Here is a 23,241-nt window from a genome sequence, read left to right as displayed (position 1 = left end):
ATGTTAAGCTAATCATCTGGGGACCCCCCAAAATAATTTGGGGACCCCACTTGGGGTTTGAGAACCGCTGTCTTAGCATGTCCCTGCTAAAGGAAAACCCCAAGGCCACTGACCGATGTCTGATGCACCACGGACATACAATAGCCGATCTACAAGCCCACAATCAAACTTGTGGTTTGGCTGTGTTTGGTGTGCGACACCACCGTACGACGGAGCATAAATGAACCTGTTTAGCCAGTAGAGAGAGAGAGCGCGAAACGAATCAGATTTGCTTTGTTGACAGCTCGTTGCCATGACAGAGCTAATTGATGCTCCGATGGAGGCTTCTTTGCCGAAATGTGTAAACCCTGATGATCTAAAATGGGGGGGGGGGGGAAATGATAGAAAAAAGGCTGAGGCCATGTCTCGCAGATTTTTTTCTTTTAACGTAATCGTGTTTGGAGGGCCACCATTCCATTGGACACGGCTAATTGGCAAAAGACAAAGAAAAACTAAAGAAACAAATAACCTAGTCATTAGATGGCTTTCAAAAGGCAACGTGTAGTAGTGTAGTGACATCTCAGCCAACACAGAAGAGAGAGGAGAGAGAGACAGAGAGAGAGACTTGGTAGGTAGACGTGTAGTCTGCTAGGGAACAAGGTGTTAGCAAGAGAACAGCGCTTCCCTACGCGTCCCCGCGGTGCCACAGTCCAAGTGAATTAGGATTCAGAGAGAGGAGGAGGAGGAGGAGGAGGAGGAGGAGGAGGAGGAGGCAGCAGCCTGGCTGCGTCCCCGGTCCTGCTCTGTGTGCTCTGGACACCTGGAGAACCCTGGTCCTGTTAACCCATTCAGAACGGGGTACACATTTATTGTGTGTCATTATTTTATGCTTTAACTATTGAAAAATAGCAGATATACAAGCTCACAGCGCGGCACCGAGTGCCGCGCTGCGAGCTTGTAGATCTGCTATTTTTGGAGCTGTGTGGAACACAAGCTCCCCTATACGTGGCCGTGTGTGTAGGTATGTGGGTATGTGGGTATGTGGGTGGGTGGGTGGGTCTGTGGGTCTGTATGTAGCCTGTATGTAGTAACCCTGGGTGACCAGAGAGGTGCTGTTGAGTCTAGCCTGCCCTGAGCATCAACTGCAATACACACACACACACACACACACACACACACACACACACACACACACACACACACAGCTCCACTTCGAACAGAGGTTCGATTTTGAAGAAATCGTGAAAATTAGAATGTTGACCCGATTCTATAAGTGTCTTTTGAATCGTTCTAAGTTTTTTTTTAAAACCTATGTTTCTATGTGTCAGCAATCTGGCCGGCCATCGTCAAAGAAAAGGTCCTTTTCACTTCAACTGGAGCTCAGTTAGTCTGTTCTTGAGAGACTACTATGTCAGAGGTTCTCAAACCTTTTCATGTGAAGGACCCCCAGAATTATATGTATTTGTCCACGGACCCGCATCTCAAAATATTTAGTTCCAGGGACCACCCAGAAGCAAAATTTTAGTTACAAACGTTTGCTTTAAAAATACATATATTCAAAGATTCGCACACATTTTCACGACTTTTTCCAAGAGTGCCGCACTGCGAGCTTGTATATCTGCTATTTTTCACTGGTTAAAGCATTCAACAATTCTAGGCCTAAATGGGTTAAAAAATACATCCTCCACCAAGAGCAGAGAGCGGAGCAGAGCCGAGGAGAGCAGACACGGTCATCAGAGCCAATGAAAGACATTATTCTGATAATGAGGTTGGACCAAGTACAAGACCATTATCTTTGTGTGTGTGTGTGTGTGCTTGCGTGCACGCTCGCGCCCCCGTGACAGGTGGCTGGATATGTAAGCCCACCTCCCCTCGCCCCCTTAACGCCTAAGCCTGCCCTTTGATATGTAACCCCCCCCCCCCCCCCCCCTCCATCAACCTGCCTCTCTCTCTCTCTCTCTCTCTCTCTCTCTCTCTCAGTCATTACACATTAAACAGGCACAGAGGGGGCTACCCGCCTCACGTTGGCAATTAAATGGCACTGGGCTGATACCGGGCCTTGCTGTGACCCCCCACCCACCCCCACCAAAAAAAAAAAAAAGAAAATCCCTTCCACTATAGCCACAGTGCTAGGTTTCAGATTGAGATGTAGACCTCGATGCCCGGGGGTGGGGGGGGGGGGGGTATGTTGGGGTGGGGGTCTCTCTCTCTCTGTGTTGGTTAAATTGGTCCAAGGTGCGGCGCTCGGCAATGATGAGTCCAGGAAGATGATGATGATGATGGCGGCGGTGATGCCCCCGCGCTTCAAAGGGATGGCCGTCATGTTTAAACCATAACCTGGGCCAAGCGGAGGGAGCGGAGCGGTGGGGTGGGGGCGGTGAGGGGGAGAGAAAAAAAAAAGAATCCAGATCTTAGAATGGAGGAAATTTTAACAAGTGCACACACAGAGAGAGAGAGAGAGAGGGATAGAGAGAGAGAGGGAGGGAGAGAAGAGAGAAGGAGGGAAGGAGGAAGAGAGAGAGAGAGAGAGCGATAGCGGGGGGAAAAACACAGCGGCCCTAATGATGGGCGATCTGTGCAATGTGCCGCTGCTGCCACCACGCTCTCCTCCCATCAGCGGATGACATGGCACAAACAGCACAGTGTCTGATGAACGGAGCGCGGGGGGAAAGCAGAGAGAGAGAGAGAGAGAGAGAGTTTGAGGGGGGAGTCGGTGCTCTGGCACTCCCCTGAGATGGCCTCCGACAGCAAGTAGCTGTTCCTGGACTAGTTTATCCCCATCATTATATTCTGGCTCGGAGCCATAGCAGCCCAGACACAGCCCGATAATGAGCTGTTAAAAAAAAAGAGAGAAGACGAATTATTCCTCCCCCTCCCGTGTGCCCCCCCACAAATACCGTTCTCCCCTCCCCTCCCCTCCCCTCCCCTCCACCCCACCACCATATCCTATTCCTTCATCCTACTCTCTCTCTCTCTCTCTCTCTCTCTCTCTCTCCCCGCCGTTGCCGTACAGTCACGCGTCACAGAGGCCAACGTACTGTAAACACACACACGCAGAGTTTGAAATACTCTTAAGGCGTGTAATTGCGTTGTCGCAACTTTTCCTGTGTGTGTGAACACACGTGCGCGCGCACACACACACACACACACACACACACACACACACACACACACACACACACACACACACACACACACACACTCACACACACACAGAGGTGGTCCCTGTCAGCTGTAATCATTGAAGTTTATCCATAGCCAGTGTTTCAGGGGAAGCTGTGACAGGTGAAGGATCAAAGATGATTGGAGGAATACAAAGATTAAAAGAAAATAGATAAAAAAGGTCATTGATAGTTTTGATCCTTGTACAGCCTCCACACACGTGTTTATTGTTATTCATATTTTTCATTTCAAGTGATGAATGGCCTTCATTTCCATAGCACATTAAAGCACGGAGGTTTATAATGTGTGTTACGTTCACCCATTGATTCATTGACACATCGTTCACCCATTGATTCATTGACACATCGTTCACCCATTGATTCATTGACACATCGTTCACCCATTGATTCATTGACACATCGATGGCGGAGGCAACCATCAAGGCAGTCAGGAGTTCCTGGCTCTTTCTGACTTTGTGTCAAAGTGTCATTGAGCCAGCAACCAGGGGCGTCACAAGGGGGGGGGGAGTGGGACTGGGTTCGCGAGGGCCCAAGCTTCTAGATCTGCTGATCTTGAAAAGTTGTGGAAAATATGTGCAAATCTTTGAATATATGTATTTTTAAAGTGAACTTTTGTAACTTAAATTGTATTTTGAGATGGTTGTCTGTGGCCAAATACATATCATTTTAGGGGTCCTTCACATGAAAAAGTTTGAGCACCACTGACATAGAAACATTGTTTCTTTTTTTTTTTTCAAAAACCTTAGAAAGATTTAGAAGACGCTTATAGAATCGGGTCAAGATATTCAAAGACTTTTCACGATTTTCTTCAAAAATAGCAGATCTACAAGCTCTCATCTGCTATTTTTCAATAGTTAAAGCACAAAATGTGAGTGAATCATTGTACCCAGGCCAGGGCCCAGAATTTGGTGCGACACCCCTGCAAGCAACTGTACACCTAACTGCTTCCAATGAGGGTGGTACCTTCACCTTGGTGTGAATGAGTGAGTGAGTGAGAGGGGGAAAGTAACACACATTTCAAAGCCCTTTGGATATAGACAATGTAAACCCTGCACGTTTTAACTAGGATGAGGAGGGTTGTGTGCAGGACCAATTTGGATCAATCACAAATGGCTTGAGAGTTTTTTTTATCCTCACGCTTTCAGCTGCCCCTTCTTGCTGCCACACAATACAACTGTTCTGTGACTCGTGAATGTGATGGATTTCTATAATTGTTTGTGTGAATTACAGAAAATGTATATGTGTGCCTTTGTATACTTCTATAGGCTGGTCCCTAAGATCCCTAAGTGCAATACATTTGACTGGTGCAAACTGCACTTTATGAAAGCGGAAATTAAATTCACTTTTTGCTTGTGAAGAACAATTTTAGGGGTCAGCCTAAACATACTGTACTGTACTGAACTGTAATGTGTGCATGGTTGGGGTGTTACTGTCTTTGCGGCCGGGGGCCAAGTACGTTCCGGTGGAAAGGAATTCAAAAAAGCGTCTCGATCGAGAATTCCTTTCGAGAAAATACATAAGTTAAAGGACAACTCCGCCCTAAATAACTTCTAGGCTAATTTTCCTACTTATATTGATCCAAAATTACTGTCCATGGGGTCTATTAGGCAGAAATGCCCCTGTTGTCCAGTTTCCCCAGCAGAACCCAGCAGCTCTCATACTGTAGCATAGAGTGGAGCCTATAAGCCTATGGCTTTTATACTATTTGTTGTGGTCAAAAGTGTTTTTATTTTTCATGAATGTGTTACTAGTTGTCATTACAAACACATCCATGTCATCGTTGTCCCACAAAAGCCACCACACTCTGCTAAACAGAGCTTTTGTGTGTTTTGCCAAGTCCCAGAAAAGATGCCCTGTGATTGGCCAGTACAGTCACTTTGATTGGCAGTTGTGCCGAATGCTCAGCCCAAAACATGATTTATGAGATTGTGGTGGCTTGTGTGGGACAACCAAGGCATGGATGTGTTAGTAATGACAACTAGTATCACATTCATGAAAAAATAAATCACTTTTGACCACAACCAATAGTGTAAAAGCGATAGGCTTATAGGCTCCACTCTATGCTATGAGGGCTGCTGGGTTCTGCTGGGGAAACTGGACAACAGGGGCATTTCTGCCTAATGGACCCCATGAACAGTCTTTTGGGATCAATATAAGTAGGAAAATTAGCCTAGAAGTGATTTAGGGCGGAGTTGTCCTTTAAGGCCCCGGACAATCGTTAACCACTTAAGCCTAAATAATATACTGTACTTTGTCGCTATTAAAAGAAAATGTATTGAGATTTTGTTTTTAAACTCTTTCCGGGTCAGCTTGAAAGTGGTTAAAAGTGTATGGTCTTGTTGTGTTATAACATACATGCATAATGTGTCTCATCTCTCCCATTTCACCCGTATCCACTCTGACGATTTACACAGTTTTCTGTCCTCCAGATTCCCCCCGCACATGGTCCCCTCGCACCACGGTTTGCACACGACGGGCATCCCCCACCCGGCCATCGTCACGCCCAACGTCAAGCAGGAGTCCTCCCACAGCGACATCAGCTCCCTCAACAGCTCGTGAGTAGTTTCTTTTATGCTTTATATCTATTGAAAAATAGCAGATCTACAAGCTCACAGCTGCGAGCTTGTAATTCTGCTATTTTTGAAAGAAATCTTCTTTGAATATCTTGACCCGATTCTATAAGTCTTTCTAAGACTCTTCTAAATCTTTCTAAGGTTTTTTGAAAAAACCTATGTTTCTATGTCGGTGGTTCTCAAACGTATTCATGTCAAGGACCCCCAAAATGACATGTATTTGGCCCCCCATCTCAAAATATGGTGTTCTAGGGACCACCCAGAAGCAAATATTTGAGTTACAAATGTTCGCTTTTAAAAAGATATTCAAAGATTTCCAGATATGTCAAAAATAGCAGAACTACAAGCTGCGAGCTGGCGCGGCACTTGGTGCTGCATTGCGAGCTTGTATATCTGCTATTTTTCAATAGCTATTTGTCTAATAGCAGATATACAAGTTATCTTCTCTCGTTTATCCACGCATGTTGAACCGTGTGGCCTTTTTTTGACTCGGCTAGCCTTTTCCTGTCCAGGAAACACGACCAGAAAAAGGAGGAGGAGAAGAAAAAGCAGCCCCACATAAAGAAGCCCCTCAACGCCTTCATGCTGTACATGAAGGAGATGCGAGCCAAGGTGGTGGCGGAGTGTACGCTGAAGGAGAGCGCCGCCATTAACCAGATCCTGGGACGAAGGGTAAGACACTACAGTCTTACTTCAACACCAGAAATGGCTGCTTTAATTGTAAACTTAAGCGATATCGAAAACAGTAGGGGTGTAACGATACATTTGAACAACGATTTGATACATGGTTGACGATACGATACATGGACGATATTGATTCATTCATGGCGATGCGATTCCATTCAATGATTTAAAATCGATATGGTAACTATTTAGCAAAGACATTAAATCTATGTGAAACGTGTCAATTGAGCAGGTTTTCTAAGGTAAAAATTGAATATTATGGATATAAATAAGTAAATACTGTGATCATTTAGCAAATACATAGACATTGCAGTATATTACAACACATGGACAAACCCGCACCTTGACATGAACACAGATATTACACACATTTATCAATAGACCAAGAGTAGCTATATGGAATGGAAAAGTAATTAGACTCCTCTTTTTCATGTTCCCTCTTAAAATAGCTAAATAAAAGGCACACATACTTAGTTTCCATACAATCGATTATTTGCTTTTGCATATTGATATAGTAGATCATTGCAAATTAAAAAAGATTTTTCGATTCAGTTAACTATATCGTTACACCCCTAGAAAACAGTGATCATGAATTCCACACACCGTGACGTTAAAATAAATCATTTTGTATTATTTGTATTGATTCAACAAAGTGAAAACAAAGTGGTTTCTGTGGCTCCACAGTGGCACGCGCTAACACGAGAGGAGCAGGCCAAGTACTACGAACTGGCCAGGAAAGAACGACAGCTTCACATGCAGCTCTACCCCGGCTGGTCAGCGCGAGATAACTATGTAAGTTTTGAAGTTTACAAGTCGTAATGTCCTGCTTTCTCACGGAGCAAAGAGTTATTTTTTTAACTTTTTAGCTACTAGGCCCCAAACCCTGTTCCTTTACCTTTCTTGATTGTCTTCTTAGCTCTTTTGAGACTTGACAAAGTGGACGCGGAGCTTAATTCAAAGATGCCTAACTGTCCTGGCGCCACATGTAACGGTGCCATCCTGATAAAGCTAGCTAGTTATTGCTGATGATAAGCCACTATCATCCTGGTAGCTTAGCTCTGCTGCAGAAGCTACATAAACAATACAAATGGCCGGGAGGGCTCATCATTTTGTGTCCATTACTGGAGTTGAACGCTTAAAAGCCAAAAATAGCTGATCCACATACAGGCTCACAAATTGTGAGCTTGTGAGATGTGCTATTTATTTCGAATGCTTGCCCCCAGAATAGGGTCGCCAGGGTGCATGTGGTTAACCAGTGGAGACTAGAGAAATCTTGTCTACCACACACACACACACACACACACACACACACACACACACACACACACACACACACACACACTGAGCCCATAATGTCTAAGAGAAAGATGAAGAAACAAGACAAAAGACCAGCAGCAAAAGAAGAAAGGAACGTATTAAAAAAGAGTGAAGGGAACATTGAATGCTTGCTGGCCTGCCGTGGCTGTTATAAACCAGAGGGCAGAAAAAGGCATTTCAGAAAGTCAGATAGAGGGTAAAGAAAGAAAGAATGATTGATAAAACAAATAAGTTTGTGGTACTGGTCCTCTACAATATAATAACTAAGGTTCCTGTCTGTTACTATCTTCTCTTTTTTTTTCTTTTCTCTTTCTATTTTTTTGGCATGTAACCAACAGGGGAAAAAGAAGAAGAGAAAAAGGGAGAAGCAGCAAGCAGAGGGCAACGGTAAGCAAGCCTCAGTGATCTCTCACGTTAGAGGAGAGTGCCATCATGTGTCCGCCATTGTTTGACATCGGTGTTAATTTTGACTAAAACTATTAATTTCGACTAAAAACTATGACGAAACATGTTTGTCGGCTACTACTGACGAAAGCTAAGCTTTGATGACTAAGACTAAATATATCGACAATTTCTTCAATTAAAAAAAGGGCGGACTAGTGGAGAAGATATCAAGTAGAAATAAAAGACAGGTAATTTTATGTTTGGTTGTGCTAGGGTGTTGCTCTCTGAAAATAGCAGATCTACAAGCTCACAACGCGTTGTGAGCTTGTAGATTGGCCATTTTCAGCATACAACCAAGTGTAAAATTAGCCATTACGACGCCATCAAGGCCCGCCAACATTCATTTTTGTTGACGAAATGAACTGTACATTTAGTCGACTAAAATCATATGCTATTTAGTCGACTGAACCTGCAACTAAAAGACTATGATTAAACTAAATCAAAGTTTGCTGTCAAGATTAACACTGTGTGACATGTCATAAAGCTGCAATCCATAACGTTTTTAATTGAATTGAATATACTTCTTAACAACCACTAGTGGTCGACAAGTGGCACTACCTGAAGGTCAAGTTATGGCACTTGTATGGGGAGACCTCAGTTTGGAATCTTTGAAAGTTACGGATTGCAGCTTTAATCACTTCAGCCCTGTTTTCCAACATTTTCGGGTGCAAAAAAAAAAAAATGTTTTTAGAATTAGCTGATCTGCAAGCTGGCACACAGCACATGGCGGCGGTGCGGCTTGTAGATCGGCTATCTTCTGAACGTTTTGGAGACGTTTTGGTCTATAATGACTTGCCCATAAATGAGGGATGCCAGGGTTGGAGTGTTTTTTTGTTTTATTTTGAGCTTCTTATTATTGTATTATTGTGCCTGCCTCAAGTGTGTGTACATGTGTTTTTAACCCATTTAGAACGGGTACACATTATTGTGTATCATTATTTTATGCTTTAACTATTGAACAATAGCAGATATACAAGCTCACAGCGCGGCACCGAGTGCCGCGCTGTGAGCTTGTAGATCTGCTATTTTTGAAAAATCGTGAAAATTAGAATTTTGACCCGATTCTATAAGTGTCTTTTGAATCCTTCTAAGGTTTTTTTGAAAAACCTATGTGTTTCTGTGTCAGCAATCTGGCCAGCCATCGTCAAAGAAAAGGTCCTTTTCACTTAACTGGAGCTCAGTTAGTCTGTTCTTGAGAGACTACTGTATGTCAGTGGTTCTCAAACCTTTTCATATGAAGGACCCCCCAAAATGATATTTATTTGGCCACGGACACCCATCTCAAAATATTTAGTTCCAGGGACCACCCAGAAGCAAAATTTGAGTTACAAACGTGCTCTTTGAAAATACATAGTCACAGATTTGCACGACATTTTCACGACTTTTTCAAAAATAGCAGATCTACAAGCTTTGAGCTTGTATATCTGCTATTTTTCACTGGTTAAAGCATTCAATAATCCTAGGCATAAATGGTTATTTAACATTAACATTATTATTATGTTCTTGAATGTAGTTCTGCTACCCCATGCAATATTGACATGGTAGAGTTGCTTGTAACCCCTCCCATACGTCCCAAGCCTCTCCCCAGCTAATAATAATTGAATATGCATGATCCCCAAACCCAGCCCCCCTCCTCCTCCTCCTCCCTCCTAACCCCCCCCCCCCCCCCCCCTCCCCCCCCCCCTCCCTCTCCCAACTCCATCTCACCCCCCCCCCCCCCCCCCCCCTTTGCCCCCAGCATTGTGATACTGTGATACGGTGTGTTTTGAGAACGTGAAATCTAAGCATTGTGAGAGCCATTAACGTTTGCCAGTCTGTGTGTGTGTGTGTGTGTGTGTGTGTGTGTGTGTGTGTGTGTGTGTGTGTGTGTGTGCGCGCGCGCGTGTACAGTATGTGTGGTGTGTGTGTGTGTGCGCGCTTGGTTCCGTGTTATCATGCCTGTACCCTGCAGATAGATCCTGCTTGTACTGTGTGTGTGTGTGTGTGTGTGTGTGTGTGTGTGCGTGCGTGCGTCTCTGTGCATGCATATGTGTTTGCCTGCCCCCCCCCCCCTCCCCACCTTAACCCCCCCCCTCCCTCCGCTTGCCTTCACGCATGCTTTTAATACCAACATAAAACTAAAAATCCCATCCACGTCTTTTTAAAATTAAGGAGGTTTGCTAATGCTATTTATTTATTTATCCATCCTTTTTTTATTTATAATTCCTTCTGATCATGTTGTTGACAAGGACTAAAATGACAATCTTTATTTTTTATTTTATTTTTTTGTGTTCTGCGTTCTGGTTCTGGGTGTTTTGGATCGCTTCTTGAAGCCCTTCTCTATCTGTTCTTTTTTTTCAGAACACAGAGAATATTTTCCAAACCCTTGCCTTTCACTCCCTCCGATTACAGGTGCTAATGTCATTTATGGTATTAAATTCTACTAACTGATGTTTTTTTTTTATTCCTTCTTATCTTATAATTCATGTTGTATTTATTTATTTATTTTATTCATGTATCCTCCGTGAATATGCCAGTTGTAGAATGTTGAGAGCAGTCCTAAGCTTAAATGCTACGATTCCTTTTTAAAAAAAGAATAATTTTTCTATTTGCTTTTGTTTGCTGCTTTCTTTTCTTTCAAAAACAAAATGTTGCTATTGTTTGTTAGAAAAAGTTAAGTTTGATTTTAAATTATTGCTATTATTCACATTAGTTGAAGGAGTTAGCTCAGCACTACAGTATATCGTAGCTGTCGGTCAGAAACCTCGTATCTCCAAGTTTCAAATTTGTAAATTCTTTCGCAAAGTTTCATCATACAAGGCCATCGCACAAAAGTAGTGAAAACAGCAGATCTACAAGCACACAACGCCTCGCACCGCAAAGCGTTGTCTGCTTATAGATCGGCTGTTTTCAATAGTTTAGTACATTCTTTTAAATGATAAAAACCAACGTTTTGGACATGCAAGGTTTCCACCCGACAACGACGATACTTATTCATATCAGGAATAACCATAGTAGCCAATTTACAAGCTCACAACTTGTACATTTACCGCAATTTTTTGAAAATGTATAATGACTTGCCCAAAATAGGGACCCCAGGTTTAAAAAATGGTTTAAAGCTAGCTTGTGAACTATGATCTGTTATGACGTCAGGGTAAACCTCCTTAATCTATGCTTTCTGTAGCTGTGCCTGTGCCTACTCTACTAGGCCAGCATGAATTCGGCCTATACCCTCTTTTTAGAACCGCCTATAATCAAGACTAGACCCAGATTCAAACGCCTGCAGCACAACATTCTAAAAGGCTAATTTTGTTCTTTGTTGCACAACTCTTTCGCCTTGGCAAAAATGACATTGTCAACTGAACAGAGTGACGAGGCAAATCACGGTATTGTTGAAAGAGTCGGACGACAAGGCACAAAATGAAAGCCTAACCTTTGGGTTCTTGTTACTTGATATCTGGGTCTGATAATGACTACATTACAGCCTGGAGTTCCACAGTGACACCCAGTTCACTGTGGTGGTCAGTGATGCTGTGGGCTGTTTGATACCTGAGGACTAGATTCTTTTATTTTCTTGCTGTCTGAAACGGCCTCCTTCTATTACTGCTTTTGCTCCTGCCACCTTGAACCCCAACCTTTTTCAAATAACACAGCTTTTTGACAAACAGCTAGTTTTGTAAAGCAATGCAGTGCATTCAACCCCACTTCCCCTCCACCTCCCCACCCCTTTGTTACGCTCGCTCTAACAAATAAGCACTACTACTACTTTTTTTATTTCCTATTTCCAAACAAGAGTTGTAGATCATGATCAAGTTCATGATTGAAAAAAAAAAAAAAAGCTACTGCTTTGACTCGTTTGCACACTTTACGATTTGAGCCTTTTTTTGCCTGCATTTTGATTGGTTTTCCCCTAACGTCTGAAAACACACTCTAACCCGTGTTCTTCTGACAGTCTGTGCATTCTCTTAACCCATTTAGAACGGGTACACATTATTGTGTATCATTATTTTATGCTTTAACTATTGAAAAATAGCAGATATACAAGCTCACAGCGCGGCACCGAGTGCCGCGCTGCGAGCTTGTAGATCTTCTATTTTTGAAAAATCGTGAAAATTTGAATTTTGACCCGATTCTATAAGTGTCTTTTGAATTCTCCTAAGATTCTTTTGAAAAACCCATGTTTCTATGTCAGCAATCTGGCCAGCCATCGTCAAAGAAAGGGTCCTTTTCACTTAACTGGAGCTCAGTTAGTCTGTTCTTGAGAGACTACTATGTCAGTGGTTCTCAAACCTTTTCATGTCAAGGACCCCCAAACTGATATTTATTTGGCCACGGACCCTCATCTCAAAATATCTAGTTCCAGGGACCCCCCAGAAGCAAAATTTGAGTTACAAACGTTCGCTTTAAAAATACATACATTCAAAGATTTGCACACATTTCCACAACTTTTTCAAAAATAGCAGATCTACAAGCTCGCAGCGCGGCACTCGGTGCCACGCTGCAAGCTTGTATATCTGCTATTTTTCAATAGTTAAAGCATTCAATAATTCTAGGCCTAAAAAAATGCATACTTGAGATCTCTTGACAAATGGCTTGCATCTGGTAGAATGTAAACTGGGGGATGGATGATGATGATGGGGGTGGTGGGTGGAGGAGGGGGGGGGGGGGGGGATTAATTTATCTTGAATAAGCCACAGCAAAAGCTTCACGGATTCACCTGGTGTCTATTCTTTCTCCCCTTTATTTCTATCTTCATTTATTTATTTGTTTTATTTACTTTTTTTTCCTCTTCCCCTGTTTTTTTGGTTCCATTTCTCCTCCTCCTCCTCCTCCTCCTCTGTGCTGGCTTCCCCCCCGTCCCCTCCCCCCCCACTCCCACTCCTCCCTTGCCCCCCCCCCCCCTCCTCACCCCCCCGTTATTACCTCATCATCAGACCTGAGCGCTCCTAAGAAGTGTCGAGCGCGCTTTGGCCTCGACCAACAGAATAACTGGTGTGGCCCATGCAGGTGTGTACGGTGTCCGCCCGCACCGGCCGGGGGCCAGGCGAAGGCTGGGCTCCACTGAACGCTGGGACCATTCTCCTCCTCCTCCCTCGTCCTCTCTCTGTCGCTGCCTCTCTTACCGCGCCACGGTTTGTCTGTCCCATCTGTCTGACGGCCAGGCTATCACCACCATCACCTCTCGGCTTCCTCCAGCCACGCCAACCCTGCCAGTCTGCTGTAGCTTGCCTCTTATACGTAGGCGCCAATCAGTAGGATTCTGTTTCGTTTTAAGGGTGGGGGGGATTCTTACACCTTTTCTTTTGGAAGAAGGGTGTGTATGGAATGAATGTGAGGCTCTGTTTGTGCAACAAACTGGAAAAAAAAGCCTGCCCACAGACCACCAAACCCTGGGCATCAATCCAACTCTGAAAGTGTGAAAATGGGACCCTCGCCGGTACAGTTTCACAGTTGGATTGTCACTCCATATTTATCACCGAGTGGGTTTGATTACAGGACAAAAGCATAACCCCCCAACCTCACCTCCTTTTTTTGGAGGATGGTGAGGGATCCAGACATGGCAGTGTCGGCGGAGGAGGAGTTGACGTGATGATTGATGGCTTGGTCAAAAGAAATGTCGCGGAGGAGGATGTCCCAGTGTCAACCAGCCTAAACCTAAGCCCTGGCCACGTGTTTGTGTCTGTGCAATGACGTGTCCCGTTTTCTTTTTTTCTTTCCTCGTTTTTGTTTTTTCCGTTTTGTCTGTGTGTGCGCGTGTGTGTTTGTTTGTGTGTGTGTGTGTGTGTGTACTGTGTACGTACGTGTGTTTGTTCGTTGTGTCCTACCTCTTTGGCTAACAGATGCAAATACCCCAAAGAAGTGTCGTGCCTTGTTCGGGCTTGACCAGCTGAGTTTATGGTGCAAACCATGCAGGTATAACTCCTATCTGTGAGAGGAGGCAACAGACACAATGAGCAGCCTCCTTCTCCCCTCCTTGATTACTTGTACAGAAATATTCTATCTAGAGAAAACAACAAAAAAAAAAAACCTGTGTCTCTCCTTCAATGTGGTAACATGTGGCAAACTGCTCTGCTCCTTTTTGTCTCCCCCCACCCCGCCTTAACCAAGGAGGGCTTTCTTTCCACACTGTAAACTTCCCCTCACGCAGCGCAAACTGCTTTTCAAACCCACGACAAGGTTGTTTTTAAGCCCCACAACGAGTGGCAGAAAATGGATTTACAAACGAGATGACTTTGGTGATAATAAACATTGATCCAGTGTTAAGCTGTCCTTTTACAGCCCCTGGCTGGCTGTCGATGCCGGGTCCCGCCGGAGACCACCAGTGGGGTCAACTCTGGGAGTGTGAACAAATGGAACCAAAAGGGACTCTTATGGTTCCATCTGTTGAATTTGACTGTGTAGACTGGGATCCCAAAGATAAAGAAAAATGGTACACTCTCAAGAGTTGCCCTGGACCGGATTTTGAGGAACCGTGATTTACAGCAGTGGTTCTCAACCTGTGGGTCCTGAAATTGTGAAATATTTAGAGGCAGAAATTGTAAAAATAGCAGATCTACATGCTCACAACGCCTCGCAACGCGAGGCGTTGTGAGCATGTAGATCTGCTATTTTCACAATAGAGCCGTGTTATACAAAATGTAATGCCTCAACTCTTAGTGCCCGTCAGCGTGGTGGCCTGGTGGGGGTCCCCAGTTACAATATGATTATTTTGGGGGCCTGAAAAGGTTGAGAACCACTGATTTACAGCATGGCTGATCTAATACACATGGCTAATTTAATACGCCAATACAGTGAAAACATGAATTCTCATAATATTGTACCCAAACCAACAGTTCTTGGTCCAAATCCATTTTCTAGCCAGACAGTAGATAGTTCCACTGTCGTGTGCAGTACAGTACTAGTATGTCCTAATTGGAATAACCATGTCGTGCTTGACCAACCTGGCCCTGCTTCCTCAGAGGGCCCGTTCAGTGACTCTCTCTTTCTATGCCCTCTTCCTCCTTCTCCTCCTCTTCCTCCTCTTCTTCCTCCTCCTTGTCTTCCTCCAATCTTCCTCTCTAATAACCCTTACTTAGTCCCTACCTGTTGTCTTTCTGTTCTGACACAAGCAGTCTTTGAATTGGGAATATTTTCATGGTAGGTATTTGTTTCTGCTAAGTAATACCCTTTTCTGTGTCTGGCTTGCACTGCCGCTCCCTCACCACTGAACGTCCCCCACCACCACCCCCCATCCACCCACTGTTTCTCGCTCTTCTCTTACATGACTTTCTCAACCATTTACCACACATCGTTTGGGTATTGTACATCAGGAGCATGCTAAAACCTGATATGCTTCGCTATCTCAGGGCTGTTTCTTTTGTAATGATTTATTTGAATAAGCCTCGAGTATCAGGATCCGGTTAAGATGGGTTTTGTACGTCAAAAAAATTGAAGTGCTCATTCACAATTTATGAGGCCCGTTTTTGATCCGCGGTATTCCGTTTTTCGTTCGGGGGCAGGTGAGTCAAATTTGTAGCCTCTTTTATTTTTAACCGTTTCCTTCTCTTTATAACGATTTCTGAACGATCTTTCTTGACGTGAGAATGACTCGGCACGCAGCCTGTCTAGGAATGGGACGATAAGCGATATTATCGTTTATCGTGATTAAAAAACACTCGCGATAATCGTATCGTGGAGATTTAACTTATCATCCTCAGTCATGCACTGGGATCAATTCACCTTTTATTTGCTGAGCTGCATATCCGGTACCACTTAAACCCTCTATAATTGGTAAAAGGTACTTATAATATACGTACCTGACGTCTTTTTTTCCACTCTCTATCAAATGTCTTTGCCAAAAAATAGCCGATCTACAAGCTACAAGATCTACAAGCTTTGCAGCCAAAGCTTGTAGATCTGCTATTTTTTGGCAAATGTTCCGCCCCAGTATAATGGATTTTGATTATCGCGTTAATATCGTAAATCGCGATTTCTTCGGTCACAATAATCGTGATATGACATTTTCAGAACAGTCCCAACCCTAGGCCTGTCATTGTGTGTGCGTCTTCCAGGCCGTGGCTTCGACATAGCGATGTTAGCGATACAACCATTCCAGCTGATATATATTCCTTAGGCAGTCGCGGGGAAATGATGGAGAGCCGGGGCGAGAGTCAAGACAGACCAGGGCGACGGGAGAGGCCTCGTAATTCAGCGTTCGTCTTGGAAGCCGAGAGGTTAAAAGACCGACCTCACCGGGCTCCATTTCCTAAAAGATGCATCTGGTGTAATTCCCCCCCGAGACCAGAGGAGGAGAAATCAATAACGTGTGCACGGGCACATGTTATGAATCGATACGTCTGTTAAAAAATGGATATTAGCTCATTTGTAGCAGTTTGACAGGCACTTATCACTCGGAAGACACCGTAGAACAAGACGTATAAGCCGCGGCGCGGGCAAACTGATAGCTTTTTGCTCCGGTAAAGGACAATCAATACACTCCGGCTCACAATGCTAGGAACGGTACAAAGCACTTAAAAGCCCGGCACACTCCGCTCCCTCATCCCTCGCTTTCTTTCTCCGTGTTTTCCTGTTGTCTTCCGTGGGGTTGTGTGCTTTTTGCACTCCCGGATAATTTTGTCCGGCTTATCAAGGAATGCATGCTCCTCTCCCATTCTTCCATGCATGCCGTCGTGGTTATCGTGAGTTCTCAGTGTCAATGTATCTTCACTTTATCCTCACACTTTGTTTTTTTATCTCCACTTATCCTGTCATTCTCAATCTCCCTGCTCTTCCGCATTCGCTTCAATCCCACACGTATCCGTGCGACACTAGTAGTACAGTACAGTACAGGTACAGGCAGGGGTATGACTTGAGAAACAGGCCTTACCCTGAAATGAACGGCCACACATAGTAGAATTCCACAGGCCTCCGTCCGGCTCTACTCTCAGTTCTTTTGTTCTCCCGTTCTTTCTGGATCACCTTAGCTTTTTCTTGTCTTTCCTTTCTTTTCCTCCCGCGCTGCCCGTCCCTGTGAGCTAGCCGTCTTAAACTACACATGGCCTTCAGGCATCCTTGTGATGGAGCAGAGAGACAGAGAGGAGAGGAGGGGGAGGGTCAATGCAGAGGTCAGGATAAAGATGAGTTGGGCAGAGATTCCCCCTTTAACCAAATCTCCACACAACATTCAGAACAGCACAGCCACCGCCGACGAGCAACAATCCCCTCCACTTCGTTCTCTTAAAACCGCCCGCCCCCACCCACCCCCCCTGCGGTGCAGTTGCATTGTGGAGCTGGGTTCCACCGAGCAGGGGATGGGTTTAGCTCCCGGGCAACACCAGACCGGGGAGGGAGGGAGGGAGGGAGGGAGGAGGGGTCCCGACCCCGAAGCGAGAAATGCAAACACAATGCCGTGACCCCGCGTGCACGCATTCACGTCTTTGGGGAGGAGACAGATACGAGGTAGTGTGTGGATCTTGTTGACTCTTTAGCCTCGGCATCCAAACTGGGTTCCCCTGGGAGAAGAGAGAGCTAGTAGAGAGATGCAGAGATGGGGGGGGGGGGTCCTAACTTGAGGTTGCTCGCCCTGCCGAGACGAGCGCACTACATTAAGCCAAGAATCACATGTAGTCAATACACATTCACAAAGGGCGTTCGTTAACCACTTAAACCCATTATGCTGCGTCGTACGACGATAAATAGCCGGTCTACGCGCTCCCCACGCGTAGCAGTGATTCGCTTATTTTTGAAAAAGTTTATAATGATGGGTCCATAAGGGGGACGCCAGGGTGAAAGAAAAAGAATGCTACTTTTCATTGCTTCCTTTCATTATCATTTGTGTCTCCTGGTTCTTCTCACTTTCCTGTTGTCTGATCCTTCCTGTCTGTCTGTCTGTCTGTCTGTCTGTCTGTCTGTCTAGTAGGGGTTTGGGGAGATATTGGGAAGCTGACCGTTATTGTCTTCATGAAGGCTCCCAACGCTACTTGAATGCACCCAATCAAAGCGAACAAAACTAAAAAAGGGCAGCGATCAACATCTGAACACGCACGCACATTAGATCTGGCGTCCAAACGCCACCATCTTCCGCGCGGTGTGGAAAACCAAAGCACGGTGCATTCAAGTAGCTTTGCCTTGTGTTTTTGTTAGTTTTCAAGACTCGTTGACGCTAAAAGACTCTTCTCTTCTTTTGTGTTTCTTCTCCTCGCCTCGGTCCCCACCCCGCCACACCCCACCTCCAGGAGAAAAAAAAAGTGCATTCGCTACATCCAAGGTGAAGGCAGCTGTGCCAGTCCTCCTTCTTCGGACGGAAGCTTACTAGACTCCCCTCCTTCCTCCCCCTCGTCCTCGGTGGCTCCTTCCCCTTCCTCGAAAGAGCCCAGACCTCAGACTGAACAATTGCAACCTCTCTCACTGACTATGAAACCGGCCCACCATCCCCACCAGACACTCCACCCCCCGCACCACCACCACCCGCACCACCACCACCACCACCACCTCCTAGTCGGGCCCCCGCTACCGCCTCCCCCGCCGCCATCTCTGGTTCAGATGGAGAACTCGGGCGGCGGCCGCAAAACGCCCGGCGGCGCCGCCGCTTCTTCCTCCTCCTCCTCCCACAACGGAGCCCACAACGAGCGCGGCGACGTCTCGTCGTCCTCGCGGCAGCCGGGCTCCTCCTCCTCCTCCTCCTCGGCGGCGGGCCGGCCGTCGCTGGCGTCGATGTGTCATTCCCACTCGCTTCACCCCAGCTCCACGACGGCCCAGCAGCCTCTGTCGCTCGTGACCAAGTCTATAGAATAGCTCTGTTTCTCTTCTTCTACTACTCCAGATCTTCAGCTCTTTATTTTTGTTTTGTTTTGTTTCGTTTTCTAAAGCTCTGTTCGAACACAACGACCGGGCCCTTACGTCTACGTCTCTTGTCTCTCTCTCTCGCTGATGAGTTTCACTTCAGTTTTGTTTTGTTATGTTTCTGTGCCGTACGGCTTTAAAAAAAGATTTTTAGTTGTTTTTATTAAAAGTTCATTGGTCAATATTTGACCCATCATTATTGAAAAAAATATATAATTATTATAAAGATAATAATACAATGAGCTGTAGTATAGCTTTGTGAATCTGCCAAATTTTTATGAATTTTGTTTTGTCTTTTTATTTGTAGCGTTGAAGCAGCACAACAGAATAGTTCAACTTCAAAATGGTTTTAAAGACATTATAAAAAAGGTAGGCTAGATAATTCAATGAGCCCTTTTTTTTCTTGAAAAGAGTTGGTTCTCCTTTATTATTTGTATTAAATACGAGCCTGCGAACCAATCAACCGACACCTATTGATCCCTGGGAGGGTACTTTGGGGGGGGGGGGGCTTGCGCCGACACCTCTGAGGAACAACTTTAATTGTGATGTTACCTGTTCTTGTTTAAATGTACAGAAATAATAGGGGTTGGGAGGGAGGAGGGGGGGGATTACTGTGTTAAATATGCATTGTTCCATTGCGTTGTCTTTTTCTTTTTGTTGTTTACCTTGGGGGAGGAGTCAAACAGGGAGGGGAGGTTGGGGTGGACTTGAGGTGGGAGGGTTTGGGGTGGGAGGGAGGGTTGTGGGTGTTCAAAACAAAAATGTCACAACGCTAGGACCAGTAGTATTTATTGCTTTAGAGATTGCTTGTCGTATCTTGTACGTGTCCCCTTTTTTTTTTTTTTGTTCTTAATACATTGTACAAATATTTTTTCTTAAGGTAAGCGACTTATATATATATGAATGACCCATTTTTACAAGGAGGTTTTGAAAAGGAAAATCGTTTTTTTTTTCTTTTTTTTTTGTGTTTTTTTTTTACAGATTAATTTCTTTCCTTGCTGAAACCCTGGGTTCCACTCAGTCGTACCGTGTGTAAAGATCTCATGAACAGAAGTATGCACAAACGTCATTTCAACAGATGCGTCTATAAGCCATTTTACAACAAACAAAAAAAGAAAAGAAAACTTGAATACGAGAGACAGTGGGTACCGTGTCTTCAGTAGTTGGAAACATGTCTAAACAAAGCCCTTCTTTTTATCGCAGTCACATCGCGCAGACTGTAGATTCATGTACAGATTTTTCCGTGCCAAATTTTGTGATAATTTTCTCTCTCCCCCCCTAACAACGCTGTAGGTTTTTTTTTTTTCCAATACCATTCTTTGCTGTGACGTTACATAGATTGCTATGTATGTAGTATAAATGTTGCTATAACAAATGTGTTTGGTAGCAGATTGTCAAATATTAAAAATTTAAACTTAATAAAAAGACGGACATCATACTGTATAAACCCACGAGGGCCAAAATTATGTATATTAGGAAGGTTCATAAAAAAACTATTAAATACAAAAAAATACACAAACTGCCACTTTTAAGTACACTACTACATATAGGTAGATAGAAAAAAATAGGCATGTTGATGTTGCAAGAGGCTGTAAAAAAAGAAAAAAAAAGAAAAAGAAAAAAAACTACAAGAGAATCATCCATTCGGTGCCATTGTAGTTGACATGACGCGACTGTAAAACTGTCGATTTCTTCTCTGGTTTATTAAGATGCTAATGATAAATAGTTTGAATGTTTCCTTAACGGCTGTGATGTTCCTGTTCTATTTTATGCTCTTATTTTTATTTTATTTTATTTTTTTATTTTTTGGTTTGTTTTATTTTATTTTTCTCTGTTATTTTAAAATGGTTCCAAAAACCATGTTTTTTTTGTAATGAATAAATGTTTATGCTGTACAGTCTCTGTAGCATGCAGTTCTGTATTAATAAAAGCGACTTAGTATGTGCTTTGGCGTCTCTCTATGTTGTGTTGATTCACTAATAGACGAGGACACGGAAGGTCTGGGCATACTATCAGGTGAGCAAGGGGGGGAGTGGGACTGAGTTGCTAGGGCCCAAGGTGGAGGGGCCTTAATTATTTTATACTTTAGCTATTTTTGAAAAGTCGTGAAAATGTGTGCAAATCTTTGAACTTATGTATTTTTTTAAGCGAACATTTGTAACTCAATTTTGCTTTTGCTTGCCAAATACATATCATTTTGGGGGTCCTTCACATGAAAAAGTCTGAGCACCACTGACATAGAAACATAGGTTTTTCAAAAACCTTCAAAGACTGACAAGACTTTTCACGAGGTTTCAAAAATAGCAGATCTACAAGCTCCCTGTGAGCTTGTATAGCTGCTATTTTTCAATAGTTAAAGCACAAAATAACGCAGTGAATCCTTGTACCCAGGGCCCAGAATTTGGTGCGACACAACACCCCTGCAGGTGAGCATTTCTCTACCAAAGGAAGTGTTTTGTACGGCCTACCTGTTTCTCTAATACAGTATCCTGTTGGTATCAAGCGGTTCATATAGAGGGTATGTGCTTGACATCATCATCATACTCGGAAGTTATGCGGGAAAGCTACTGAGTGGCAAAAAACTACTTTCTGGCCTTGACTGGCCAATCAAAGCACATATTTTTATGGGATCAATTCAACATTTGTATTGGCATGTTTCCATCTGCTGTTCTTAGAGGCTGCATACACAATGACCCGCTCCCACCTGCCTCTGATTGCCCTACCAACACTTTGTTAGTCATGGTGAGCAGGCTATGTGTGTCTCTGGCACACTGCCAGAGCCAGGAGTTGAACCTGTAGCCTTCTGCTAACCAGGCAGTCACTCTATCCATTGAGCTATGACTGACCCTTTGGATACACACTCATAGCGATTCCAAGAAGTTCTGGATATTTTAACAAAGCCAGGAATCAAACCTATAGATATATATGCTGTTAGAACTTTCTTGGCACATTGCCAGAGCCGGGACTTGAACCTGTAGCCTTCTGCTTACGAGGCAGTCACTCTATCTATGGAGCTATGACTGACCCTTTGAAACTTTGAAAAACCACTCATAGCGATACCAACAAGTTCCATTTGTCAAGAAGTAGTGGATATCTTAAAGCCAGGAATCAAACCTATAGACAAATATGCTGTTAGAAATTCCCTTTGTTGTAACTTTTTCGCCTTTTTTTTGTACTGTTTGTTGATCATCTAATATGAAGGACGACTCTGTCATTGCAGGCAGTGAGTAGCTCACTGAGTAAGGACGCTGGCTGCATGCTCCAGAGGTTTTAAGCGAACATTTGTAATTCAAAGATTTTCACGACTTTTCAAAAACAGTTTTCGTGGAGCTTTGAACTTGCAACCTTTGGTATATGAACCTTTGACTGATCTTTTGAGCCATGTTGGCACGAAGGAATCATAGGGTATGTAATATTTAACCCACTTTTTAGAATTCAAATGGACAGTGAAAATGTTCATCATGAGTTTTGGTTGAGCTTTGAACTTGCAACCTTTGGTATATGAACCTTTGAATGATCTTTTGAGCCATGCTGGCATGAAGGATACATAGGGAATGTAATATTTAACCCACTTTTAGAATTCAAATGGACAGTGAAAATGTTCATTATGAGATTTGAACCCCAGACCTTTCACATAATGAACCCTTGAATTACCTCTTGAGCCACATCAACATGGAAAAGCAAACAAAACGTAATACTTAATTCACCATTTAAAACTTGGATGGACAGTGAAAAAGAAGCATGACGTTGCCGGCCTTTTATTGACAGCTAAAAGGAAGACTTAACCTTGTAGAATTTAGATGGAGAGTGAACATTTGAAAATGTGGTCTAGAACCGCAAACCGTGAGCCTACAAACCACTGACATAGCTCTGGTGCCACAGAAACTTAGAGAAACGTTGTCGCTAAACCATAGTCAGTAATAGTCAGCATAGTATGTATCAACCATACCAGCATATTGATCAGCAGTATAGTCGATGAAGCTGGGGTTAATACCACAATGAGAAACTAGTTGCAAAACCTAGTCAATTCTTTTATTCAATAGTCAAAAGTGTAAACCGCAAATGCACTTGATTTAACAAAAACATATTTTAAAAAGGTACTTTGTTGGAATTGCTATAGTTTTGATCAACTTAATCTAAGAAGTTGGCTTTCAAGTGTAAATCTGGGTGTTCTAATTAGATGGTTTTAAATAACCTAAATTGTAGTTGTCATAATGAACCCTGGTCATAAGAGGGTGTATCTAGTAGATTCAGTCACTCTG

General features: G+C 43.8%; 1 protein-coding gene across 6 annotated transcripts in view; it reads left to right on the top strand.

The window, feature by feature from the left end:
• The window catches only part of tcf7l2 (transcription factor 7 like 2), a 165,976-nt gene extending 146,556 nt beyond the window's left edge, over nt 1–19,420 (top strand). For 2 of the 6 annotated variants that reach the window (XM_080746925.1, XM_080746924.1), the window contains 7 exons: nt 5,591–5,716; nt 6,247–6,406; nt 7,103–7,210; nt 8,074–8,122; nt 10,520–10,570; nt 13,093–13,165; nt 18,373–19,420. In XM_080746925.1, the coding sequence (XP_080603051.1) occupies nt 5,591–5,716; nt 6,247–6,406; nt 7,103–7,210; nt 8,074–8,122; nt 10,520–10,570; nt 13,093–13,165; nt 18,373–18,931 (1,126 nt within the window). In that variant the 3' untranslated portion in view covers nt 18,932–19,420. Of the gene's footprint in view, nt 1–5,575; nt 5,717–6,246; nt 6,407–7,102; nt 7,211–8,073; nt 8,123–10,519; nt 10,571–13,092; nt 13,166–13,998; nt 14,072–18,372 lie in introns of all 6 variants that reach the window. The other 4 variants (XM_080746923.1, XM_080746921.1, XM_080746922.1 and 1 more) reach the window with 2 other exon arrangements.
• Nucleotides 19,421–23,241: the final 3,821 nt, after the last annotated feature.

Source organism: Nannobrachium achirus (assembly GCF_963921795.1).
Source record: "Nannobrachium achirus genome assembly, chromosome: 18".
Lineage (NCBI taxonomy): Eukaryota > Metazoa > Chordata > Actinopteri > Myctophiformes > Myctophidae > Nannobrachium > Nannobrachium achirus.
This window is presented reverse-complemented; position numbering and strand designations above follow the sequence as displayed.